General features: G+C 50.4%; 1 protein-coding gene across 1 annotated transcript; it reads right to left on the minus strand.

The window, feature by feature from the left end:
- Positions 1-222: 222 nt before the first annotated feature.
- On the minus strand, positions 223-27,165 carry OVOL2 (ovo like zinc finger 2). The gene is made up of 4 exons (XM_057704244.1): positions 26,703-27,165; positions 25,800-26,020; positions 14,257-14,446; positions 223-883 (listed from the first exon to the last, which is right to left on the minus strand). The coding sequence occupies exons 1-4, from the start codon at positions 26,800-26,802 to the stop codon at positions 570-572; spliced, it is 825 nt and encodes a 274-aa protein (XP_057560227.1). The 5' UTR covers positions 26,803-27,165; the 3' UTR covers positions 223-569.
- Between the last annotated feature and the right edge of the window lie 472 nt (positions 27,166-27,637).

Consider the following 27,637-nt stretch of genomic DNA (forward strand, 5'->3'; position numbering starts at 1 on the left):
CCCAACACTCAAGATGTGCTTCTTCCATCCCACCGACTGGTACAAAATATCAACCCCCAAATAACCTGAAGTCGAAGGTCCCGCAATAAGCCCTAGACAGGGAACTACAGCTCAACAATCTCCTGTTTCATTCGGATTGGAAAATTTCACAAGGACATTTCCTTTATTAAAATAATTCCTGCAAACGCTTTCAGAATAATGGAATTCATTTTCCTTGCTGGAGTAGCATTTCAAGTGGAAGTACTTTTATTTCAAGGCACCATATCAATCTCTCCAAGGGATGTCTCTCTAAGAACACCCCTGCCTCCATGTGTGAAAATCCAAAAAACAAAAACAAAAAAAACAAACAAAAATATCCCAGATGGGGATCACAGCTACCCATGTGACAGTATTCCCGAGGACATGGGTCACGGGGGGCCTGAAGCCACTGTTATCACCTATAGCCTTGGAACGGAGCCCCCACGGAGGCCCCCAGAGAACAGAGAGATGAACGGAACACTTGGACTTAGAAAGAGCCCGTGGGGCGGGGGAGTCCGTGGACACGTGGTAGCGTTGGCATCCACCCTCTCCTACTTCTCCTCCTCCTCGCTCAGGTTGGCACTCCCCTGGAGCGTGGACGTCAGCTTGTTTTGCAAGAGGGCTGCCAGTTTCTTGGATGTCTTTTTGAGGAACGCGCTGCCCGGGTGGGCACCGTGCACGTGCAGGTACAGGTCCTCCTGGGTGGGGCCCGTGTAGCCACACTCCTCACAGACGTACAGCTTGTCCCGGCGCTGCTTGTAGGCATACTGCTGCTGCACCCCGTGGATCTTCTTCAGGTGGGACTCCAAGGAGCAGCGTTGGGTGAAGGCTTTGTGGCAGACGTCACATTTGTAGGGGCGGATGCCTGCAGGGGCGAGGGGCAGACACAGCGCCAGTTGATCACAGCCCAGCCAGAGCCTCCCACCCATGAAGCAATTAAGGGTCATCCTTGGGAATTCCATGGTGGCACAGTGGTTAAGAATCCGCCTGCCAATGCAGGGGACATAGGTTCAATCCCTGGTCTGGGAAGATCCTACATGCCGCAGAGCAACTAAGCCCACGAACCACAACTACTGAGCCCTCGTATGTGGCAACTACCAAAGCCCACACACCTGGAGCCTGTGTTCTGCAACAAGAGAAGCCACCGCAGTGAGAAGCCTGTGCACTGCAACAAAGAGTAGCCCCTGCTCGCCACAACTAGAGAAAGCACACACACAGCAACAAAGACCCAATGCAACCAAAAATTAATAAATTAAAAAAAAAAAGGCATCCTGCACAACCCAAAGGCAGAGAAACAAACAACCCAATTTAAAAACAGGCAGAGGAACTGAACAGACATTTTTCCAAAGACGCGAAAAGGGCTTACAGACACATTAAGAAGATGCTCACCATCACCAATCATCAGAAAAAATGCAAATCACAACCCCAGAGAGAGGAGAGATCACCTCACACCTGTCAGGATGGCTATTATCAAAAAGACAAAAGGTAACAAATGCTGGTGAGGATGTGGAGAAAAGGGCACCCCCGTGCACTGTTGGTGGGAATGTAAATTGGTGCAGCCACTGTGGGTCCTCAAAAACTTAAAAGACAGATCTTCCATATGACCCAGCAATCCTACCCTGGGTATTTATCCAAAGGGAATGAAAACAGGATCTCAGAGAGATATCTCCACACCCATGTTCACTGTAGCATTACTCACAACAGCCAAGATCTGGGAACAACCTAAGTGTCCATCCACAAATGAATGGATAAAGAGGTGCGGTATATATCTACAATGGATTATTATTCAGCCAGGAGAAAGAAGGAAATCCTGCCATTTGCAACAACCTCAGGGATGGACCTGGAGGACATTATGTTCAGTGAGATAAGGACAAATAGTGCATGGTATCACTTAGACGCAGAAAAGTCAAGCTCCCAGAAACAACAGAAAAATAGTTGCCAGGGGCTGAAGCGGGGGTGGAATAGGGAGAAAAAAAAAAATCATCATGACCAAGAATTCAACATGAGGAAAATGATTAAGGCAGGAGACGCAACTGTCCACAGAGCAAATGTAATAAAAAGGGATACAAAACAGCAGCAAAGCACCGCCTGGCTGTGGGGGGAGGAGCTTTAATCCTCCCACTTGCCTGGATAATGTTTGGGTTTCAGAGTGGGCAGAGTAAACCTTGTTTTTATTTTAGTTTGGGTTTTCCTGGAAAAGGAGTTATTTGGGAGGTGTCCCCAGGAAGGGTGACCCCAGGAAAAGTGGGAGGTGACCCCCACCTGCAGGGGAGGGAAGCAGATGATAAGGGGGAGTCAGCCAGCCAGGCAAGGAGGGGACAGTAGAACACACACTGAGTCACTCCGCCCCTCGGGAGCTGGGGTCTTTGACCACCGGCTCTGGCAGCACCATGGAGAGCGCCCCGGGTTCTTTCTCTTTCTCTACCCGGCATGCTCGGCCTGCCTGGGGGTGGGGGAGGGGGGTAGAGCGGCCTCCAGCAAGAACCATCAGGCCAGGCTGCAGGTGTGGGCAGCTTCAAAGTGGACAGGTGTGCCCAGAAATGGCAGGGGCAGGACACTGACGGTGTTGGCTGCAGTTAGGAAACCATTTCCAACCTAGGTCTCCTGCTGGCTTTAAAACTGGGCTACTATCAGTGGGGCCTGCCTTCCAGATGGAGAGGTACCACAGGTACCACACGAGCAGAGAGCTCAGCCGATCAAACCAGTTATGCCCACCCTGGATACCAACAGGGGGAGAGGTGAACTTCAGGTAAGGAGATATAAATAGGTGTATCTCAGGCTCTAAAGCGGGGGTTCCTGGCTGTCAAGGAAGCACAGTGTCGTCCCATGAGCACGGAAACCTGAAGAGGGTGAATGTTGTGCTGGGGATCCGTGGAGCTGAGGGGGAGCTGCCAGCTCTCAGGCCATCTCAGAGCCCAGAGGCCAGGAGGACCACTGTCTGCAGGAATCCCCAAAGCTTTAGGCTCAAAATTTGAGTATGCAAAAACTCATCAATCAATATAAATATTTTCAAAATCAAAATATATACAAAAAAATCCATGATGAACAAGTTACCAAAATTTAAGTAAGGACAGGATCTGCCAGGGCTGCATGGAGTCATATTAGAGCTTGAGGTGAAAGGGAAAATGTGCATCCCCAGGTGGATGTTTTTATTTTATTAATGGTAATTTTTTTCCCCTGGAATGTTCAAGTGGCTGAAAAAATAGTGGAAAATTGAAAAGTAGGTGTATTAAAATTCACATTCTAAAATGCTTAGACATTTTACTTATATTGTACAATAATGGGATTTATTATGATTTTACTATCCTGGCTTTAATGGAAGTAAACTATTAAAAGATAATTTCAAAATTTACTTTTTTCGATTAACAACATTTCTGGGGTACCACATCACACCGGTCAGAATGGCCATCATCAAAAAGTCTACAAATAACAAATGCTGCAGAGGGTGTGGAGAAAAGGAAACCCTCCTACACTGTTGGTGGGAATGTAAATTGGTGCAGCCACTATGCAGAACAGTATGGAGGTTCCTCAAAAAACTAAAAATAGAATTATCATATAATCTAGCAATCCCACTCCTGGGCATAAATCCAGACAAAACTATAATTCAAAAAGATACATGCACCCAAAAAAAAAAGATACATGCACCCCTATGTTCATAGTAGCACTATTTACAATAGCCAAGACATGGAAACAACCTAAATGTCCATCAACAGATGAATGAGTAAAGAAGATGTGGTATGTATATGCAATGGAATACTACTCAGCCATTAAAAAAGAATGAAATAATGCCATTTGCAGCAACATGGATGGACCTAGAGCTTATCATACTAAGTGAAGTAAACCAGACAGAGGAAGACAAATACCATATGGTATCACTTATATGTGGAATCGAAAATATGACACAGGGACTTCCTAGGTGACGCAGTGGTTAAGAATCCGCCTGCCAATGCAGGGGACACAGGTTTGATCCCTGTCCCAGGAAGATACCACATGCCTTGGAGGAACTAAGCCCATGCACCACAACTGTTGAGCCTGCCCTCTAGAGCCCATAAGCCACAACTACTGAGCCTGTGTGCCGTAACTACTGAAGCCTGCACACCTAGAGCCCATGCTCCGCACTGAGAAGCCTGTGCACCGCAACAGAAGAGGAGTCCCCGCTCACCACAACTAGAGAAAGCCCAAGTGCTGCAACAAAGACCCAACACAGCCAAAAACAAAAAACAAAACAAAACTGTAGAGATTGAGGAAGCCCTGCTGCAGCCACAACCTCCCATCATGTCATGCTACCTTGTACAACCTGATACTAAGGTGTGGTCCACCTCATATCACATCACCTAGGAGCTCATTGGAAGTGCAGAGCCTCGGGCTCCACCCCCCCCAGACCTCCTGATTCAAGTGAAAGCAGTGGTTCTCAAATGTGAGCCCGAAACAGAATCACCTAGAGGGCTTGTGGAAACACAGATTCTGGGCCCCACACCCCCCAGAACTGGTGCTACTGGTTCTGGGGTGGGGCTGAGAGTCTGCATTTCTCACAGGTTCCCAGGTGATGCTGAGACTGCTTATGCTGGGGCCACAGGTCTGAAGCACAGCCAGGTGAAGCCTCAGGACAGCACTTGGGGTGTCTGCGGCAGCCAGGACCCCCAAGTCCTCTCTTCAAGGTAAAATGTCCCCAGTTCCTTACTGGTGGTGCATGGAGAGGGGCCGGGAGAGCTACGTCTGTTCATGAAGTTTTTAAGTACACAGATAATAAAGGAAGTCAAAATGGAAAAAAAATACTCCCCCACCCTTGTTCAACCCCCTGAACAAATCAAATCGCTTTCACTTTTCTTCCATTTGATGTCCAGAAGCTTCCATCCTTTCCTCTAATGCCCATGTGAAATACTGTGTCAGCGCAGTGCTATGGTAGGGTGTTCCTCCAGCCCACCCAAGCAGAAGACAGGCCTGTATCATATTTCATGTGTTCCAGAAAAACTGCCCAAAGAAACTCCTTTATAGTCCTCAGCACTTGGCACATAATAGGTGCTCAGTAAATCATTGTTGTTTTTTATTTTTTTATTTTTATTTTTGGGCACACCAAGTGGCTTGAGGGATCTTAGTTCCAGGACCCGGGATTGAACCCAGGCCTCCTATGGTGGAAGCGTGGAACCCCAACCACTGGATCACCAGGGAAGTCCCAATAGGTGCTCAGTAAATAATTTTTGAATGAATGAATGAATGAACCCTACTGGCCCAGGAAACAAGAGGTCACATCTTAGGGCCAGTTTTTTACAAATGTAGGAGCTACGAGACCTCTCCAAAGGAATACACCAGGGACTTCCCTGGTGGTCCAGTGGCTAAGACTCTGTGCTCCCAATGCAGGGGACCGGGGTTCCAACCCTAGTCAGGGAACTAGATCCCACATGCCACAACTAAGAGTTCGCATGCCGCAAATAAAGATCCTGCATGCTGCAACGAAGATCCCATGTGCTGCAACTAAGACCCAGCGCGGCCAAATAAATAATAAAAACAAAAAAACAAACAAAAAAACCCCACACACAAACACACATAAAAACAAAGGAATACACCACGTAGGTTGCATGTTTGGGCCACAGGGGGCTTTGTGTTAACCAGGCCTCTGGGCCCCCATGGCAGCAGGCTCCCACTACCTCTGGCCAATCAAGCAACAACCTGACTTCACACCCAAAGCTCATCAAGACAGAAATTTACTCAGAGACCACCTGCTTCTTTCAAGAGTGATTGGAAACAGCCCGCGACTATTTAAAAACATCCAAACTCGACCAGTGGGGATACCAACACACCGACACCAGGCTTTAACCTGGATGCAACGAACTCCTGGATTCTGGAAGTGGATGCTTCCAATCCGCTCCTGGAGGTCCCCACCCCCAATGGTGACCTGAAACAGTGAAGTGGACGAGGCTGCACTGCTTTGCCTGAGCCCTGCCCCTTGGAGAGGGCCAGGGCCAAGTCCACATGCATGGTCGTATCTCCTTTCTCTCTTCACTCAGCAGCTCAGCTCAACTCTATGGGCACAGCACCCAGCATGGCCTCAGTAAGCAACGGCTAGAGGATTTCAGAGCCCTGCGATGTGTGGATGACAGACAGAATGAGGATGACTGCTGGGGGGTGGGGGAGACAGGAGGCCCCTACACCTCTAGTTATGGCAGTTAATTCTGACTTTGGCAAACCTGCCCCCCAGCCCCCAGAAACACCACATTCATCTCTCACTCACTGGTGCAGGAGACACTGTCACCCAGCAGCGGCCTCTTGGTGACTCTTTCTTGGCTTAGGAACAAGCCCCTCCGTCCTGGAGTCCTCCTTTCCCCCACAAACTCGGTCAGGGGATGAAGGTGGCCAGGGAGGAGCCCCAAACGAGAGGGACAGATGCTAAGGCCTACCTGACACTGGGGTCTCGCCTGTCCCGGATGTGGGTGGTCTCGAGCAAAGGCCAATCTTGTCTGTGCCTGGAGTGGGATTCCGAAACTGAGAGACCCCATTCCCACACCAGGTATCATTAACCTACTGACACCTACACAGTAACACAGTCCAAGGCCACTGGAAACCCAGGCATCACCCATCGGCCATTCATTAACCGAGTCCAAGCTTCTGCTTCCGCGCCTATAAAATGGGGATAGTAATTGATACCCCCTGTAAGGCTGCTCTGAGGATTAACAGAGATCTCACGAGCAAAGGAAGAAGCACACACTAAATACTCAACAGGACACAGCTTCAAGAACTCACCATCCAGGTCCACAGAAATACACTCTGTTCAGAATCTGGCTGGTGAGTGTGTGAACATTTAGTATCTGTCTTTAATCTGTATCTATACACACACTTTTTTGTTCATAATCTGTTTCACAATAAAAAAGGATAGTCTTTTCCTGTAACAAATTATAATGAAAAAGAATATGAAAAAGAATATATATATACATATATATAACGGAATGACTTTGCTGTGCTCCAGAAACTAACACAACATTGTAAATCAACTATACTTCAATTAAAAATAAATAATTTTTAAAAAGGATAATTTTTTAAAATGCGGTCCCTTGGTGGCTGGTGGAGAGAGGTGGGAACAGACTTCCTTCCCCATCCACCCTCCAGACTGTTGTGCTGTGGGCCTGTATCACCTTGTCCAGAAAATACTGTGTGTTGGGTTATCACAAAGGGTTTCTTCTTTTCAAATGTTCCATTCCTACTACCAAATCAAGCTTCACACCACACATCCCCAAAGAAAATTCTTTGTCATTGGCACTCTCTGCTTGCTGTAGCTAAGTCTCCTTTACTTAACTTTATCCAAACATGGACGTAAGCGAGGAGCTCTCTGCAGGCCTCCTTGGGGGAGTGGACATTCAGGGCAAACTCCTCAGGAGGCAATGTGACCACGCCCATAAACATCATAACGGGTCTACCCTTTGGCCCACTTCAGGGAAATTATCTACAGAAAGACTCACACAAGCAGGCAAAGGACATACGAGGGGGAGTCAAAAATTACCTGCACTTCAGTTATGTTAAAACTTCTGTTGGCCACACTGTCTTACCAGCGCTTTCCATTCAAGGCTACTGTCTCCCCAGTCACTGCTGTGCAAGTGTGAACGTGTTACATCAGTTCATTTGTAACTGCAGTGCGAGCAAAAATGGATGCCTCACTTGTGATGTGCACAAAAGAGCAGCGTGCAGATTCGTTTTTTGTGGTCTGAGGGTGTACCTGGTGCCGTTATTTATCGAAGACTCTGTGCACGGTACGGAGAAAGTGTTTTGTTGCGAACAAGTGTGTATGAATGGATAGAGATGCTCACTGAAGAGCTGAAGCTTAAACTTCAGATGAAACCCAGAGGACTGCTATCCAAGGGCGTTGTGATCTTGCAGGACAGTGCACGTCTGCACACTTCTGCCCACACTGTTGACACTGCAAAAACTTCATTCTGAGGTGTGAAGGCATCCTCCCTCTAGTCCTGATCTTGCTCCATCGGACTTTCACCTGCTTGGTCCCCTGAAAGCAGCCCTGTGAGGATGAAGATTCACTTCTGATGAAGAAGTAAAGACAGCAGTGCATTTGTGGCTCACAGCTCAGCCTAAAACAGGTTTTAATGAAGGAATATGAAAGCTTGTTGACAGATGGACAAAGTGTATTGAAAAACAAGGAGATTATGTCGAAAAATAATGTATTTGTCTTTTCTACAAGTTAATGAAAATAAATTCTACAGCCAGAGTGCTGATACTTTTTGACTCATCTGTGTACAAGAATATTTGTGGCAGTGCTGTTGAAAATTGAGAGAGAGAGAGGAAGAAACTAAAGGAAGGAAGGAAGGGAGGGAGGGAGAGAGGGAAAGAAAAACCACTGAAAATGGAAATATGTTATCATTTGGAGAAAGAGAAAAAAATGACAGTGCTTCCATATTTGAAATTACAACATAATCTCATATTGAGAAATGCTCTGACAACTATTCGAAAGAGTGAGGTATGTCTACCTGGTGCAGATAGGAAACAATCTCAAAGATAGTGCACGAAAAAAAGCAATGTGTGTTAAAGACTTCTGAGAAAAAAAATTAAATGGTGGCTTGCTTTCAGGAGTGGAACTAGGGCTTGGCGTGAAGAGGAGGCTTCTTTTTTTTTCTTTCTTTCTTTCTTTCCCTTTCATATTATTTTTTGTAGCTAAAAGTAAGTCAAAGTAAGAAGGGAGAGTTTGGTGATGAAGGAGGCCACCCCACAAGGCAGCACTCAACTCCCTAGGGGTGGAGGTCACTCTATTCTCCCCCCACCCGCCCACCCTAAACTTCTCCCAGCCTGCATTTTTCCCAATCCAATCAATCCCTCCCTTCAGGCTCCAAACAGACACCATTGTTTCCTCGTCTTCAATCCAGATGGGATCTGTTTGCCTTCTCCTCCTTCTCAATGTGGCCCAGATGGAAGATAAGGGCTCCCCCCCCACCAGGCTGGAGCGGAGGCAGGGCAGACACTGTCGCTCTGGCCAGAGCCCCCCCAGCCCCCACCTCGAATCTGAATTCCTCCGCCTCCCCGCCCGGTGGAACTCAGACGCTTCCGTAGGAATGGCAGGCACCTTGAACTGACTGCTTTATTCTAGGCAGAGTGGTAACGTCATAACCAACCTGGGTTCTGCCTCCCTGGAGCCCCTACAACCTGGGTGGGGTGGGGGGTACCCCACAGATGTGTGTGCCCTTTTCAACTGGTTATAGCAGCTACGCTTTCTCCTCTACAGCTTTTGCATTGACTGAAGTCTTTTACAAAATAAGTAGTCGCTTTACACATGAGAAAAATACAGTGCATTCAGTGAAAGCTACCCTGCCTGACGAGCCTGGCAGATCTGGGCACAGCAGCACAGCCCACACCTGGCAGCTCAGCACACGTGCCTGCATTCAGCACTCCCCCAGGGGCCGCTGGTGCCGGGATCCCAGGGCAGCGAGCAACGATGTGGGAGACGCTCAGTGCTGAGTCTGGCACCTGCTGCTTGTTACGTTCCACTCTGAACCACAGATCTCCCCCCACCAAAAGCAAGTCATCTCCTTCCCTGGATGCCCAGCTGGTTTCAGCCTAAAACACTTGAACAAATCCAAAAGAATATTCTCTAAAAACAGGCCCATGACATTTTTCACGGGCTGGGAACTGAATATACATTCCTGTCTTGAAAGCTCATTGCCCACCCACCTTCCTATTGTGACCTTAGGTGGGTCAACAGCCATCATTTCACACTCTGGCCTCAGTGACCCTGTCAACTCCTCTTACACAGAGCAATTTCCACTATTATGTGTGAAGGGGATGCTCTTGGCTCCCCCTTCTGGACCCCCTTTTCTGGGCCAGTGCTTCACCCCCCAGGGCTTCACCTGCGTTGGCAGCTAACAGCTCCTGGCTGTCCCCTTCTCCAAGGAATGGGACTGGGCAAGTGTCCCACGCACCCGGGGAAAGGCAGCCTCTGACTGACATGGGCACAGAAATGTCCCCCACTCGCCTGGGGACAGGACAGACCTGTCGTGCCAGTCACAACCCAGAGCCCTGGTGGGATCAGGCTGGGGCCACATCCCTGCTACCCTGTCCTGCTCTCCCCTCTCTCACAGGTTTCTCCTGAGAGCCCTCCCTCAATAAATCGGTCTATAAGAATCACCATCTCAGAATCTGCTTCTAGGGAACTCGACCTAAGACAATTTGGATTGAAAACAGCCACTCATTTGCAGATATATTTTCACAAAATGTTCACCGCGTTCCTTCAGTTCCAGTTTCTCCCTTCCGACCTGGACGCCAATGTCATTTGGCTACTCCCCCTCCCTGATCTCACACACACACTTCTGATCTACTCTTTCCTTGGTGAAGTCACATCCAAAAAATAAGTCTTAATCTCTTCTTTCATCTGCTTGGATATTAAGGTAAGACATTTCCAGGCTCCGGTTTCCCTGGATCTTTTCCAAGAAGTTTCCCTGTGTTCTGGGTCTTTCCTTAGGTGCCCTGCTCTCTCAGCAGCTGCTGAGGGCAGGAGATGTGGGAGGGGGGGTTAATCCTGAGCCTGGGTCCCACCATCTTTGCCCAGCTCAGCAACATGGTCACTGCAATTCTCAAAAGAAGGGTCCTGGGGTCCCAGTTAAGTCTTTAACTTAGCCATGGCCTGGCCCAACCGGACTGGGAGCAACCACCACCGTCACTGAACTATCCACTGTATTTGTGAGAACAGTGTCCACATCTTTGCTTCTGGTCCAAATACAGCATTTACTTGTCATTGTCAAGGGCAAAAATTCAACATGCTTGTCTCTATCAAAGGCAAAACCGAATTCACAGAATTCTGGTGAGATCTTTTGGAGCCAGTGAGGTGGTTCATGTGAACTACAAACAGGTCTGAGAACCCCATATTATTGCTCTTTTTACTGATTATCCCTTTTGCACAGAGCTCAGAGCTTGCAGGGTAGGCCTCTCGCACCAGGAAGCCAGGCCTGTCCCTCCAGCTCTTGCACTGCAGCATTCCCCGAGCTGGGGGCCCTTTTTTTGATCTGCCACCAGCTAATTTGTCAGCAAGCCCTTGGCTCCTCTTTCTGGTCCGTTATTACCAGGAGGTACATCTTCAGCAGAAAATAAAGCAGGGACTTTCCTGGAGATCCAGTGGTTAGGACTCCGAGCTTCCACTGCATGGGGCATGGGTTCGATCTCTGGTTGGGGAACTAAGATCCCACAAGCCTTGCAGCATGGCCAAAAAAATAAATAATTAAAATAAACCAAAGGGAAAATAGGTTCAAGACATTTCCGTAATGCTATTTGTTGGTCACTTTAAGAGTCAGAACTATAACAAAAAAGACTTTAAATCATTATCTGTAGATTGAAAGATCTTAGAGCTGTCCAGTAGAGGTTAAAATGCAAGCCATCTTGTAATTTAAGAATGTCTGGACTTCCCTGGTGGTGCAATGGTTAAGAATCCGCCTGCCAATGCAGGGGACACAGGTTCGAGCCCTGGTCCTGGTCCGGGAAGATCCCACATGCTGTAGAGCAACTAAGCCCGTGTGCCACAACTACTGAGCCTGTGCTCCAGAGCCTGCGAGCCACAACTACTGAAGTCCACTTGCCTAGAGCCCATGCTCTGCAACAAGAGAAGCCACGGCAATGGGGAGCCTGCGCACCACAATGAAGAGTAGCCCCTGCTAGCGGCAACTAGAGGAAGCCAGCATGCAGCAACAAAGACTCAACACAGCCAAAAATTAATTAATTAATTATTTGAAATAAATTAAAATTTAAAAAATTAAAATACAATGTGTGAAGCACTTTATACACTATTACTTCCCAGAAACCTCACAGCCATCACTAAGGTGACAAGTAATAAAACCATGCCCATTTTAGAGATGGACAAACTGAAGCAAAAAGATAAGTAATTTTGGTCACACAGTCAGCTAGCTCAGCTCCGGAGTTCCTAACCATTGTGTGACCAACTCAACTTGCAAACTCTTCCCTGAGAGCAGTCAGTCCCTAATATTTCCACTAACAGAGAATAACTCAGTCACAGATGAGGCAGCTCCATGTTTACTCCAACTGAAGGTACCAACAGCCCGCAATGTTCCCCGAACCCCCTTCACTTTGTGGGGGAGTGACCACAGAGCCTACCAGGCGAGGAGCTGCGGAAGAAGTAGGCCATGCCCTCAAGGACATCCTCAGAAAGAGAGGGAAAAGCTGAGAAACTCCGCAGGACAACCAACGACAAACGACTGAGTAAGTGGTCCCCCATTTCCTCCAGCCCCTTGGGTCAGTTGTCTACAAGTCCAGCTTTGTAGCCATTTATTGGGTCCACTGATATCTGGGGTTCTCCCATCACCCACAAGACCCCCCAACCCTTCACAAGACCCTCTACTACCCACAGGATCCTCCACCACCTACAGGACCCTCCACCCTCCCTGGGACCCTCCCCAGTCACACAGGACCCCCACCACCACTCCTTAAGCATTCTCCCCGCCCCAACCCAGGTCTCCGCCTGGCCACACAGAGGTCAAACTTCTACTGAAGTCAGACTAGTGGTGCCTCTTGGAGGGAAGGTGTCAGTGACCGGAGGGGGCAGGAGGGAGCGGGCAGTGACTTACGGGGGCTGGACATACTCCAGCCAGTTGTATGGGCGTGCTCACCTTGTAAAAATTCCTAAATTCTCAAACTATGCACTTACGATTTGTGTGCTTTTCTGGATGTATGTTACATTTAAATGAAAATTTCACTTTAGAAAAGTTTTTTTAAAGGGAAAAAGAAAAACCTTTCAGTATGCCAGTCCACTCTCCAGGGGGGAGGACACCCTTCTGAGGCCAGGGAAGCAGCTCATGGCCAGTACCCTGAGAACCAAAAAATGTGACAAGGGCTATAAAAGAAATCTGAATACAAAGGATCCGCGAAGGGCTCTGTGTGGAGGTTGGGGACCTGGGAGACCCCCTGGGAGAGAGGAGTGGACACTTTCCTATCCCCCCCAAAAATGCTGTGGGGGGGGACCCTAAACCCTGAAAAGGCTTGAGGGATCAGTGGGACTATGAATAGTAAATTCTAGGGACTGTAGGGAGAGTGCATGGGACCAGGATAAGACTGAATGGTTAGGACAGGATGGGTTTAGAAGAGATGAAGTGGGTGGGATGAGAGGATGGGGGTGGGGTGGGGTGGGGTGGGGTGGGAGGAGCTGGGACAGGATGGGGATTTGGACCCAGACTGTGAGGGGCTTTATATGGAGCCCATTAAGACAGGAGTTTGGATTTCGTCTGCCCAGAGTTGGAGAAGATTTTTTTTTTTAGCAGGGAAATGGCATCTTAGAATTCTCTTCAAGTGATCACTCTGGCACAGGTGTGGCCCCAAGGAGAAGCCTAGAGACCAGATGTCTCCTAGACAAAACTACCAAGGCTACAGGACTTCCCTGGTGGCTCAGTGGTTAAGCATCCGCCTGCCAATGCAGGGGACACAGGTTCGAGCCACAACTATTGAGCACACGTGCCGCAACTACTGAAGCCTGAATGCCCCAGAGCCCGTGCTCCACAACAAGAGACTCCACTGCACTGAGAAGCCCAGGTGCAGCAACGAAGACCCGGTGCTGCCAAAAAGAAAGAAAGAAGTAAGGAAGGAAAGAAAGAAAGAAGGAAAGAAAGAGAAAGGAAGGAAGGAAGGAAAGAAAGAAAGAAGGAAAGAAAGAGAAAGGAAGGAAGGAAGGAAACAGCATTAAAAAACAACAAAACAATAAAACAAAAAACAAAACATTACTTAGGCTATGAACAGCCAGAGGGGCTGGCAGAGCGGCCAACGGGCACCCCCAGGACTGGGTGTGGACAGCAGCTGGTGAGGACCCGGACCCGCGCTGAGGAAGGTTCAGCGGGGGAGACACCTGCACGGCCGCCCCCAGCCACCCGTGCAGGAGGCTCAGGCAGTGCTGCTGCGTGATTTCTTCTCTTTCTGAGCTCTCAGGAGGAACCAACGTGATGCTATTTTGAGACAGACTCACTTCTAGAGAAAGGAGCACAAAACGCCAGCAGAGGGACCACAGGGACCACGTTCTAGCCGTCAGCCCGGCCCGAGGGCTGCCCTGAGTGGGCATCACAGCTCCCAGACACACTGGGGCGGGCACAGGCTGAGAGGGACTCGCGGGCCCCAGGGGACACAGCCCGCAGGTGGCAGAGCCAGGAGGCTCCGAAGCCCCGCCCCACAGTCCTTCCAGAAACACAGCTCTGCCCCCGGCTCCAGACCGGGTTCCCTGTGAGGAAAGACCGGGAGCTCCTGGCCATGGCCCTCCCTCACCTGTGTGCGTGCGCACGTGCCTCTTGAGGTCGAAGGTGTCGTTGAAGCCCTTGCCGCAGAAGCTGCACAGGTGCCTCTTCACCTGGCTGTGGCACTTGAGGTGCCGGTTGAGCATGCGCTGCAGGCGGAAGGCCTTGCCACACAGGTCACAGGTGTGAACCACCGTGTCGCCGCAGGTGCCTGTGGTGAACTGAGACAGAGAGAGGTGTGAGGACCCGCGCAAGGCGGCGTACCCAGCACCCTGCGCGACTCGGGTGAGCCTGGCTCCGGCTCCCCGCCTCCCCCCACCCTAAAAATTCCCAGCAGGTTTTGGCTCTGGGGAAGGTGGAACGAGGCAGCTCCCCCTACACCCATGCTCCCCTTGGTCCTCAGGACAGACTCCCCCAGCTACATGCCTATATTCTCCAGCCTCACATCAAGTCCTGCGGGTGGGACCACCTGGCTGGTTAGATACCCTCTCTAAGGGGAAGGATGGTGCCCTCCCTGCTTTACTCCTTCCTGCTGGGGAGGGAGAGCTCCATCAGCCACCTGGGACCTGAGGTGGAAGCCAGTACTGAAGATGGCTGAGCAGATGGAAGAGAGGAGTCTAGGTCTGATAACATCATGAGTCCCCAAGACAGCCCCAGTCAATTTGTTCCTCCCCGGCCTGTACGAGGCTCCCTCCACCAAGAGATGGAGACTGTCTCCTCTCCCCTGCATCTAGGCAAGGCCTAAAGTTCCAGATCTTAAGAGACCGAGCAGCTTTTCTACATCCTCCCTCCTGGAAGCCATCGGCCACAAAGAAGCTCGAGTCCCCGTGCTGTGGGGAAGCTCAAGCAGCCACGTGGAGGAACAGTGAGGAGCAGGTATGAATAAAGACTCTCTGGACCTTCCAGCCCAGCCAGGGCTGCCACCAGCGAAGCGAACAAACCCAGCCCAGAGGAGAACTGCCTACCCCAGCCGTGCCCCAGTTCCTGACCTAGAATCATGAACAAATAAGACAGTCATCTTGGGAAGTGACTTCATCAGGATCCCACAGCTTCATTATCAGAAAAACTATAATCAAATCCCAGGTTCTGGACTGCCTGGTCTATTCTCTCAACCATGTTTGCTGCCTCAAAGGAAGAAAACAGAATATCTATGTGATGGAAAACATCAGATCTGATATATTCATCAATGGTTTCCGAGTTATCAGATCCTTTAGAAGATGGATCAAATTGTTCTGCCAGAATTCTATTCATAAAAGGACCTAAAAACTTATTTTCAGACAAACATCATCAACAAGATGAGTTGCTCCTTTCTTGGATTCACACCTTCCTTGTCTCAAACGCCCTCCTTTCATCCACCTGGGTACTGCACTCCACTAAGCCCCAGCTCACCTACTCCCTCCCTGATGAGCTTCTCCAGCCACTGCAGCCCCTGCCCAAACTGGCCCCTGTACCCCTAAGACCAGTGCCTCTCAAACCCCAGTGCACACACGAATCCTCTAGGGGTCTTGTTAAAATGCAGATTCTGATTCAGGAGGTCTGGTGGGGTCTGGATGCTGTGTTTCTAACCAGCTCCCAAGAAATGCTACCATGCAGTCCGTGGACCACACCTGAGATGTGAGGGACTGGCTCTCACATGGTTCAGGACTTTATTCCAATTCATCCCAGAGACTTCCATCATGCACGAACGTTTTCTCGGGGTTCATCTGGCTTCCTCAACTAAATGCATTGTGGAAGTCAGTAAGTGTTCGTGCAGGCTCCTGGCCCCCGTGCCCCAAGCCCAGTGAGGACCACGCGTGGTCAGAAAGTGTTGGTGGGCAATGGCTCACAGGTAGCAGGAGATGAAGACCCCAGAACAGGGCTTTCCAGTCAGCCCCCTCCACCAGCTCACTCTCTTCTGCTCCATCTTAGTCTTGGCCGACACTGATGTGTGCCTGAGACAGCACCTGTGCTCAGAGCACCAGGATGGCTTGTCCCTGAGAAGCTGCCAGTCTAGTTGGAGAGCAGACCAGGCAACAGGCCCTGCCATCTGGGAAGCCCCAGGTGCAAGGGGCAGCTGGGAGGGGCACCTAACCCAGACAGGGTGTGCAAGGGAAAGTGTGTCCAGAGAGGTGAGCTCCTCAGCCAGGCTAAGACGAGGGAGAAGATGGCGGTCTGGCAGAGAATATCCCGGAGAGGGCGCTGGGAAAAGGGGGACTGAACCTTGGAGAGCAGCTGATGCACAGAGCAGAGAAGCAGAGAAGGGCAGGGCTGCTCTTAGGGCTCTACCTCAGGGGCCCCAACAAGGTCAACATCGGAGGGCGGCGTGGGGAGGGTGCTGCACTGGAAGATACAGGAGGACGGTGGCAGCGCTTGAGTCTGAAGACCTTCCTGCCTCATACCCCACTGCTGCCCTGTGTTCCCCAAAGGGGTGGGGCCTGGCAGGGCCTGAGGGAGACCTGGCTGTGCCCAAGGCTTCCCCACCACAGGACAGGTCATGGTCTCTTCCTAGACCACAGTGCCTGTTCTGGTCACTGCCTCCCTTGAAGAGATGTGAAAAGACTAAATATGGCCCAAGTCTTGGCAAATGGAATAACCTTGAGCTTTCTGAGGCCAAGTTTACACAGGATAAAAGTCACTCGAGAGGTCATGTGGCTAATAAAATAGAACACAGGCAAATAACCCTGGTAGTTCAGATGAAAAACGTGAGGAAACCCAGAACGTCTTCTGAAAGCCTTGCACCACGTGCCCAAGGGCTCACCAACGACAGTTTCAACCTGAGCTCTTGTTCACTTTAATCCTTTTGGTAAACTCCTATTTTTAAAATGCTCTGCATGCAACATGGATACCTCCTATTACAGTACAGGATGGAAATCTCAAATTGCTGGCATTATTGTTTGAAAATAAAAAAATGTCGAGCGCAGCGGGGAGGGAGATCAGTGACTATTTAAGGGAGTGCAGGACCAGTGGATCATCTGACCAAGATACAGAAAGCGTTTTAACACGGGAGAAAAAGGAAATGAGGGGAGGGCACTGGAGAGGGAGCGCACCCCATTCTCAGGGGAACTCCCCTCTGGTTTTCTCAAAGCAAAAATAAAAGTTCTCTAATGTGCCTCAACAAAGTCAGTGTTCCCATTTCCCCACTTTTCACAGCATGGGAAACTGAGTCACTGCAAAATGCTCATGTAGTAAATTCCCATAAGATGCACCCCCCCGCCCATGAAGGGCTGCCTGCCACCTGTAAATGCATCTCTGACAGATCCAGCCCCTAGACATTTATGAAGTATATTCAGAGCCTCTGAAGAGAGGCTCTTTGAAAGAAGATGTCGGGTTAATTGAATGGCAAAAGATCATGCCTGATGATGCCAGCTTTGCCAGACTAGTTCACTTCTCAGAGAGGAAGAAAAAATTCCTCTATCAGAAAGGAGAGATTCCTTATTACTCAGCCATAAAAAAGAATGAAGTCATGCCATTTGCAGCAACATGGATGGACCCAGAGATCATCATGCTAAGTGAAGTAAGTCAGACAAAGACAAATGCTATATGACATCACTTATCTGTGCAATCTAAAAAATAATACAAATAAACTTATGTACAAAACAGAAACAGATTCACAGACATAGAAAACAAACATGGTTACCAAAGGGGAGAGAATGGGGGGGGTGATAAATCAGGAGTATAGGATTAACAGATACCACTACAGATAAAATAGATAAACAACAAGGATTTACTGTATGGCACAGGGAATTATATTCAGTATCTTATAGTAACCTGTAATGGAAGAGAATCAGAGAATATATACGTATATATACATTTATATGTATAACTGAATCACTCTGCTCTACACCTGAAACTAACACAATACTGTAAATCAACTGTACATCAATTTTTTTTTAAAGGAGAAATTCCTAAGAATCCCTCAGAAAAATATCTGGAGGATAAATTCCTAAACATGAAACTTATCCCACAGAGTGTCCTTCACATGTGCCTTGAAATTTGATCTGTGAAAACAAAAAGATGGAAACTATGTATATGCCCGTCAACAGGGACTTGTTAAAAAAAGATCGGGGGACTTCCCTGGTTAAGAATGGTTAAGAATCCACCCACCAATGCAGGGGACACAGGTTCAATCCCTGGCCTGGGAAGATCCCACATGCCACGGAGCAACTAAGCCCGTGCGCCACAGCTATTGAGCCTGTGCTCTAGAGCCCTTGAGTCACAACTACTGAGCCCGAGTGCTGCAACTACTGAAGCCCGTGTGCCTACAGCCCATACAGCCATGCAACAAGATAAGCCACCGAAATGAGAAGCCCAAGCCCAGCAATGAAGAGTAGACCCAGCTCGCCACAACTAGGGAAAGCCCACGTGCAGCAACTAAGATCCAATGCAACCAATAAACACATAAAGTAATTAATTAATTTAAAGAAAAGATCTGGACTTCCCTGGTGGCGCTCCCAATGCAGGGGGCCGGGGTTCAATCCCTGGTCAGGGAACTAGATCCCACATGCATGCCACAGCTAAGAGTTCACATGCTGCAACTAAGGACCCCACATGCCTCAACTAAGACCTGGAGCAACCAAATAAATAAATATTTTAAAAAAAAGTAGAAAAAATGATAGAATCATATAATGAAAGCAGCTAGAAAAGGACGGAGTACAGACTGCCAGTCACATGAGTGAGCCCTCCTGGAGTCCAGCCCCGTCAAGCCCCCAGGAGACTCCAGCCCCACTGTCATCTGATTGTACCAAACCCACAGGAGAAACCTCAGGCAAGACCCACCTGGCTGAGCCCAGTCAATCCGCAGAACTAGAAGACATCATAATAAATTATTATAAACTGCTAAACTTGGGGTTATTTGTGAAGCAGCAACAGATCACTGGAACAGTGATAGATGTATCACATTCTCTGCAGAACACCAGAGCTGAGTGTTCTCTCCCAGGATGGGCTGCACGACCCAGAAGACACCCCCGATTCCTGAAATGGTGTGCCACAGGACTGGCAATCCCTCCTCGGGTAACCTGCCTGCTCAGCGGGCCATCTTTATGATATTTATGCAGGCTTACACCTACCACTCTACCTCCTAAAAGTCCAAAATAGGGTTAACCAAGTACCTCCTTACTCTACTCAGCAAGGGGTAGACCAAAACTAGTTACATCTTAGTTATCTTGGTTACAAAGCTGGAGAGACAAGAAATGCTGAGGATCAAATAAAAACCTAGACCTGGATGGCTGTGTGATGTCATTTAATATCCCCGGGCCACACTTTCCCACATGTAAAAATAATAAAATGGGATTAGATGAGCTCTTTTCCTAAATTCAAATCCTGCTCTACCACTTAGAGTCTGGGAAGTAGGCAAGTTACTCAAGCTCTCTAAGCCGTAATTTCATCACCCATAAAATGTGGACACTACTGATACCTGCCTCTTGGGATTGTTAAAGAATTAAATCAGAAAAGCTACTTTAAAAGGACTGATTGCTAGGGACTCCCCTGGCTGTCCAGTGGTTAGGACTCAGAGCTTTCACTGCAGGGGGCACAGGTGTGATCCCTGGTCAGGGAACTAAGATCCTTGCATGCCACTAGGTGCAGCCAAAAAAAGAAAAAAAAAAAAAGAAAGAAAGAAAGAAAAAGAAAGATGACAGGTTGCTCTGTAAATCCTAACTCATAGAGTTAGACAAGCTCCAGAGTCCTGTGATCCTAAATAAATTGGTCAAACCCATTGTTTCTCCATTTGTCTTTTTTCTCTCACTGATGGAAGAAAAAGGGAACTAACCTTCAGTGAGGTTCTCCAGCCCCTAGTCCTTCATCTGCAACTCTGAAATCCAAAAAGCTCTGAAAACCAAAATTCTCTCCTATCTCCCTTGGCAACAAAACCGGAAGCTGACCATTTGGTGTCAATATTCATGTTTTGATATGGAAATTATTAATGCTTTCAATTACAGGGTACCGCTCCAGACAAGTGTTATTTTCTGAAAAAGCTTAATAGTCTCACTCTTAATCCAAAATTAACTCTCCGATAAGCCTATTACTGAAGTGGGGAAGCTACCACTTTGGAGGGTGGGAGGTGACATCAGTCCGGAGACTAATTAACTAATTGGAGATTAATTCAGGGCAAGAAAGATGAAGGGAGACAGTAATTCCCCAACCCTACAGCTCAGTGCTTTATTTGCTGCCCTGTTTTCTGCAGAATCTCGGCTTTTATTTTAAAAAACACACAAAGTTCCCCTCAAGTTCTTCTAAAAACAGGACTGTGAGGCAGAAACAAACCCATCATTGTATCAGAGCTGCTGAAGACTTCAGGAGTGTCCGGGGAGGTAGGGACCTGGGCTGGCCCTCTGACCAACTTCAAAGCTGGCTAAGGTCACTTACCTATCAACTTTTAAAGGGGAAAAAAAAATCCTCTATTTTCTGTGGATGCTATCACCAGACAAGTTCATTAAATTAATGGTCCTGTCTCCTGAGGGATGCTACTGTGAGTCCTGGCTACCTTCCAGTGGCTGTACAGACAAGATTTCCACGACACATCTGCTTATGCCCGAGCACTTAAAACATGCTAAACGTATTTCCCCAGTTCCTTTGGGATAAAAATTCCTCTCCTGCTCCCATGCCACTTTCTTAAGCTTCACAACTCGACTACATGACAGACTGCAGAACCTTCCCAAATGCAGACATACTGAAGGGAACATATCCTTACCATTTGGAAGAAACACAGGCTCAAATAGCTGAAACTGGCCTGTGGCCACAGGACTTGTAGGTGCCCACACGGAGATTTTGATGGGGCTTGTTGTCTGCAAAACGTGTGCCAGCACTTCCCGGGGACAGGCCTATGGGTCTGGGCATGACGTATGGGAGAGGTAGGGATCAGCCTGTGGTTTGTCTCATATCATGGTGAGAAAGAGCTTCGGATTCCTTTGTGTCAGACTGTCAATGCTAATGGCTAAGGTGTCAAAGGTGCCTTCCACAATGCAGTACAACAACACAACAACACTAAAGAATAAGGAGCCTTGGGTTGGGCTTTGCCACTAGCAACTGAGTGGAACTCAAGAAAACCTCTCTGGTTTTATCTTTCTCCCCATAAAAATGAGGAGATTGGACCACATAAGGGTCCCTGTAGTAGATCCTGTAGGTGGACACACTCAGCCTCTGTTCTTGCTCCTCTGGTGGGCCTTCCTGTACAGCAGAGGCTAGAAGGCTAGACACTACATTTCCCAGAATACCCCACACCTGTGGTTTTTAGATGTGACTTGGGGTCCACCAGTTACATGCACTATCAGGATATTTGACTTCAGGTTTGAGTTAACTGTGCCGAGGTAGGTACGTGGCAATTGCTTCATATCCTGCATTAGCAGAAGCATCATGATGTACAACAGCAGCCACAGAGACCGAGGCTGCAGCTCCCTAAATAGCACAGCTCTGCAGTGTGGCTCTGGGAGTCAATCCTGGGAGCTCAGCCTGGTCTGTCTTTAGCCCATTTAGTACCCTGTAATTAATCAGTCTGTTTAAGTGAGCTATGGTGGATTCTGTTTCTGCAACAAATCCATGTGGACCCTTCCAACCACAAAAACCCACTTCACCTATATTCCAATTAAAATCTGATTGCAGTTAAGGGCTTCCCTGGTGCCGCAGTGCTTGAGAATCTGGCTGCCAACGCAGGGGACACGGGTTCAATCCCTGGTCTGGGAAGATCCCACATGCGAAGAAGCAACTAAGACCATGTGCCACAACTACTATGCCTGCGTGCCACAACTACTATGCCTGCAAGCCACAACTATTGAGCCCGACTACTGAAGCCTGTGCGCCTAGAACCCATGCTCCACAACAAGAGAAGCCACCGCAATGAGAAGCCCGCGTGCCGCAACAAGGAGTAGCCGTACCTCTCTGCAACTAGAGAAAGCCTGTGTGCAGCAATGAAGACCCAATGCAGCCAATAAATAAATAAGCAAATAAATAAATAAATTTATAAAAAAAGTTGATTGCAGTTAACACATACATTTTTCTCCTATTCCTCCCTTTTCCCCCTTTAAATTAACTTAAGCTTTTTCAAGCATCCATTCCAAGCCTTTCCCCCCCTTTTTTTCTTGCTTCCTCTTTTCCTCCAAATGTTGTCACTTATGTCTAAGTACTGTTGACTCCTCCTTCCCTGCCTGTATTTCTCTTCTGTATTGACTTATGTCCTCCTATGAGTCAGATATTACTGCACCAGGTGCTAGAAATACAAGCGCAGTAGGAATGTTCCCTGCCTTTGGTGGGTCTAGAGTCAAGAAGAGGAGTCTGGGATTTCCCTGGTGGTGCAGTGGTTGGGAATCTGCCTGCCAATGCAGGCGGTCAGGACAAGGGTCCTGAATCCTTGGTCTGGGAAGACCCCACATACCTTGGAGCAAGGAAGCCCCTGAGCCACAACTACTGAAGCCCACGCGTCTAGAGCCCGTGCTCTGCAACAGGAGAAGCCACCACAATGAGCAGCCTGCACACTGCAACGAAGAGTAGCCCTCGCTCACCACAACTAGAGAAAGCCTGCCCGCAGCAACGCAGCCAAAAAAATGAATCAATAAAAATCAAATTAAAGAAAAAAAAGAAGAGGAGAAGAGGAGTCTGGTCAGCCAAGGAGATGGTCAGTGAGTTACAAGATCGGTGGGGGAAGTGGAGCATCCAGTTCTGTCTTGGGAGACTGAAGTCAACATGCAGGGAGTTAGGAATGGGGCTTATGTTCCCTTCCAAACATCAAATGGATGGGTTTTAAAAAAATACTTAAATCCAGCCAATCCAATTGGTAAATGCCTTGTCCCTGCTGTAGGCAACAAAATGCTGCACGTTAACAAAACTTGCTACGAGTCACTATAGGCTAACTCCCCATTGGGCAGTTTACACACACACACAATTGCTCAGTGTTCTGCACCCACTGTCTCCTTTAATCTGCCCAATGCTTCTGAGAGGCCAAGTGTCTTATTTCTCCATTTTACAGATCAGAGAACTGAGGCTCTGAACAGATAGTCTATCCCCAGCTACAGCTGGTGAGATGGACCCAAATGAAGCTTTCCTTCTCAAAAACCTTCCAGAGCCGCTCCTCTGCCCCCAAGGGAGCATCCCACACTTCTTGGCTTGGCTCCTTTACCATCTCAGCCTGTCCTGGCTACATGTCCAGCTCCTCACCCCGACTCTCCTATCCTCAAGCTATTACTCTAGCTTCCGGGCTCAGCCCGCAACCACCCCAAAGCCTGCCTCTCCCTCTCTCCCACGGCCCTCGAATCCACACCAAGAAACCTTCCTCTGCTCAGAATGTATTGCATCTTTGCTTGTGCTTCTGGTTTAGCATTCACTTTCCTGTAACAGAGTTAATAATTAATACAGTATTTGTGTCTCTCCACCAACCCAAATAATTCTAGCTGGAGTTATTGGACACCTACCATGTTTCACACTTGATACATTTATCCTCACAATTCTATGAGGTAAGTTTCATTACTATCTGCATTTTACAGGTGAGGAAACTGAGGCTCAGAGGGACTAAGCCAGAGCCTAGAGCCCTAACTGTTACTGTCAGAAGATTCTGGAATACCAGAGTGGCACCATCTTTATCTCCTGGCTGCCTTGTGCACAGCTGGCACTATATACTGTTGGATGGGATGTAGTCACTCTCTGCCCTTCTCTGGTCCTAAGAAGAGTGTCTTCAAATCACTGAAAAAATGCATCATGCTTGAGTGGCTTCCCCTTCTTACGGTTAAGAAACTAATTCTTAGACAGTTGAGCATACTTTGCATAGAACTCCAAAGGAACACAATGTGCTAAGTCATGGGCAATTTGGCCAGTTATTTGAAAATGACCAGTACAATGGCTGATACTTTTGCAAGCTTGGAGCATCTTAACACCAAGACGTCTCCTATTTTCGGGTGGAAGCAGAGAGGGAGAAGGAACCTGAACTTCGTCCTTAGTAAACAAACAAAAACTCCTCAGGAAACCTTGCTAACAGTTGAGGAGCGAATTCTATGCCCCACCCCCCACCCCTGGGGGCAGCACCAAGACAAGGGTCCTGGGAACAAGATTGGTTTATTCATTCCCTCAATCCCGGGCCCCAGTGGAGCTGCTTGCCTGGGGCGGCAGAGATTCCTAAAATGGTGATTAAGGGACTAGATATTTTCCCTCTGCCACTTTCTTTCGAGGGCAATCTGGGCAGTTAGGGGACAGAGGGGTAACCTAGCTATAGACCATCCCCAAACAACGCTGCAATTGTCCTTCCAGCCGCGTGACAAATATGCAAGTGGGACACTTCCTAGAATCTCCTGGAGGGCAGAGTTACCAGCCTCAGGCAAACTGTCCCTCCCACTTAACTCCATCTGGCCCAGAAAAGCCTCCCACCAGTTGACTTTGAACCTCAGCAGTACACTTAACACTAAACAGGATGCCCACACCCAGTCGGCAGCATCCTTCAAAGCTGTCTTTCCCAAGGATTCCAAACTCAAGCCTCTAGCCTCAATTCATAACCAAACGCACGCCAGCCCGCCCCGGAGCCAAGCCCCAGGAGCCAGTGATATGCATAGGGGAGGGAAGACCTCTCCCAGGAAAAGTAACGGAGGTTTTGCCCATCCACAGCGAATGCAAGGGTTTCCTCCCCATCCCCCCTGCCTGGGCAGGGGGGCTTCGGGACCGCCCTGGAGCGCCCAAGAATTAACACCTACACCAAGGGCCTGGAGCCCGCTAAGGCTCACACTAAGGCCCACCTGGCTAGGAACCCGGGTCATGTGATTCCTAAAACACCACTCCCTGGCTCCCGCCTGCTGTGAGTCAGTGGAATGGGACGGCTTAATCTTGGAGGTAACGGATACCTTTGAGCAGGCAATCATGGAAGTTCCACCCAGGCAAGCGCAGATGGGCGTGCCGATAAGCAGCGGCCTACAACCCAGGGAGGCTGGGTGGGGGTGGGGGCTGAAGCGCGGAAAAAAGAAACAAACACTGCAACCCGCTGGGGGCGGGGCAATGGGCAATTTGCAGTTGAATCCGTTTATCCGTCAACAGAATTCAAGAAGATTTGACAAACACAAGTTTAAAGTGCCCGGCACAGACCCCGTGTCTACCCGGCACTTCATAATTGGCACCAGGAATAGTTATTGGGAGAGACTCATGTGAGGCAAGCTGCCACCCCTGCCTCCAGAACGCAAGGAAGGGGGCGAAACTCAGAATTCACAAAGCGCTAGGAGCTGCGCCCCAGAGGAGGGGTGCCCGGGGCCCGGGATCCCTCCATTCCCACCCTGGGGACTCCGACGGCCTGGTTGTTCTTCAGGCCCTGCGCACAGAATGGGCTGCTGGGAAGAGGAAGCTGTGCCTGAGCCCTTTACGCAGCTCCAGAGGCACGCGGGCCGCCTGCGCCGGAGCGGGGAGCGGGTCTCCGGGGCGCAGCGGCGCGGGCGGCCGGCTACCCGGCAGGCGGGAGGACGCGCGGAGGCGCCCTGGCCACGGCCCAGGGGCAGGTGCAGGAGCGGCGCTGCGGGCGCGCTGGGTGCACGGGTGCCCCGGGCGCGCGGGCGGGCGCGGCAGGGAGGGGCGCCGGCCCGGGGAGCCCGACGCCAGGGCGTGGTGCAGGTGGCGGCGGGGGCAGAGTCGACATCGTACCTTGATTTTCGACCTGGCGACCGGGCGCTGCTTCGCCGCCAGGTGTCCACCGGGGCCCTCGCCGTCGCCAAGCTCGGGGGTTTCGCGCTCGGGGGCGCACGGCGACGAGCTGCTCTCCGTGCCTCCGGGCTCCCCCGCGCTGTTGCTACCGCCGCCGCTGCTGCTGCCGCCGTCGCTGCGGCAGTCCTCGGGGGGGTCGTGGAGCAGGCGGCCCAGGCCCACTGCGGAGGGAGGGAGGCGCCCCGAGACACACACAAACACACACACACGCCGCGTCAGGCCCGGGCGCCCGCGGCAGTTTGACCTGCGGGCGGTGCCGCCGCCGCCGCCCCGCCCCGGACCTGGGCACCTCGCCAAGCGGGCAGCGCCGCGGGGGTGGGCGAGCGAGACCCCGACTCGGCCTCCCGAGCGAGCTCGAGGTTCTGGGGGCCGCTCCTCAGTCCCCGTTCCCGCGCCCGCGAGGAACGGAGGGCTCAGCGCGGCTGGGGACCCCGCGCGCCAAATTTCCTCTCCCTGGGATGGGGGTGGGGGACCTGACCTGGACCCCCCTGGCCCCGGAGAGGTTGACCCATCCCTGTGCAACCCCACGAGGACGCGGGACTGGGGGTTGCCCCTACTGGCCCCTGGCCCCCCACCTAGGCCACCCCCGCCCGCGCTGCAGCCAACGGTCCCGCCGCCGGGCAATTAGAGGCGCCCACTAGGAGGAAGGGGGCGCAAGGCGTCCCGAGTTCCCAGCCTCTCACTCTCGGTCCTCCCGCGCCTCAGTGACCTCCTTCTCCTCCTGAAAGAGGGGCACGGGCGCGGGGGGAGTCCAGCCCCGGCCGCTGAGCAGGGGGCACCCGGCCACCCCTGCCCCCACCCCAGGAACCCGGCGCCCAGGCCCGGCCCCCGCGCGGCGCTCACCTGGGATGTAGGTGTCTGCCCTCTCCTCGTCCGGGAGCTCATCCCAGCTGCGGACCGAGACCCCCGGGCTCCTCCTCTTCACCAGAAAGACTTTGGGCATCGTGGGGCCCCCTCCCCGGACTGCGGCCCCCTCGTCCCGGCTGCTCCCCGCTAGGGGCGGCGGCGGCGGCTCGGTCCCCGGCTCCCCGCGGCCAGAGCCCACCTTCCCGCCCCGCCGGCCCTCTCCCTCCGCCCCCCGCCGCGGCGCGGCCCGGCCTCTCCCCCGCACGCCCGGCGACTCCCAGCCTCCTGGCTTGGCGACACCTATGCCTTAAATCGCGGGTGAGACCACGCCGAGGAAAAAGTTTCATAAGGTGGAATAGAAAAGGCACCAGGAAACTTGGGAGTGAGCATGCGCCCTGCAACATAACGGTGTCAACAAGCTCGCTACCTGTCCGACCGGTTCCGGCGGCCGGGGCTGCCTGTTCCAGCCCTTCCTTAGGCATGAATGTTTGCAAAAGAATTTAACGTCTGTCTTCCCCCCTCCCCTTTTTAAAAAGGGAAGAACGTTTTTCTCTCACCCCCTTGCCCCACTCCCCATCACCGGCACCGCAGGGCGAACTCTTTGAGGAAAGCCCCACGTCTGCTTCCCCCGGCATCCCTCCCCGGAGCTGGAGCCCCTGCGAGTCGCCCCTCCCCCCCCGCCCCCCGAGTGGATTCGTGTCCGACAAGCGAGCCAGAAAATGGCTCAGTTCCTCTGGACTTTGTGGATCGTTCCCGGGATTTGTTGAAATCTCGGTGTAAGGAAAGGGGAGGCCGCGGGAGACTCCCCTGGATTCTGATCTGGTAAAGAGGGAACTTGGGGGCCTCAGCTCCCTCTCATCTACGACAGTCCCCCAAATAAACACAGTAAAATTAAAATTTAAAATTCAATCATTTTTAGAACACGTTATTTT

Source organism: Hippopotamus amphibius, chromosome 12 (genome assembly GCF_030028045.1).
Source record: "Hippopotamus amphibius kiboko isolate mHipAmp2 chromosome 12, mHipAmp2.hap2, whole genome shotgun sequence".
In the NCBI taxonomy this organism is placed as follows: Eukaryota; Metazoa; Chordata; class Mammalia; order Artiodactyla; family Hippopotamidae; genus Hippopotamus; species Hippopotamus amphibius.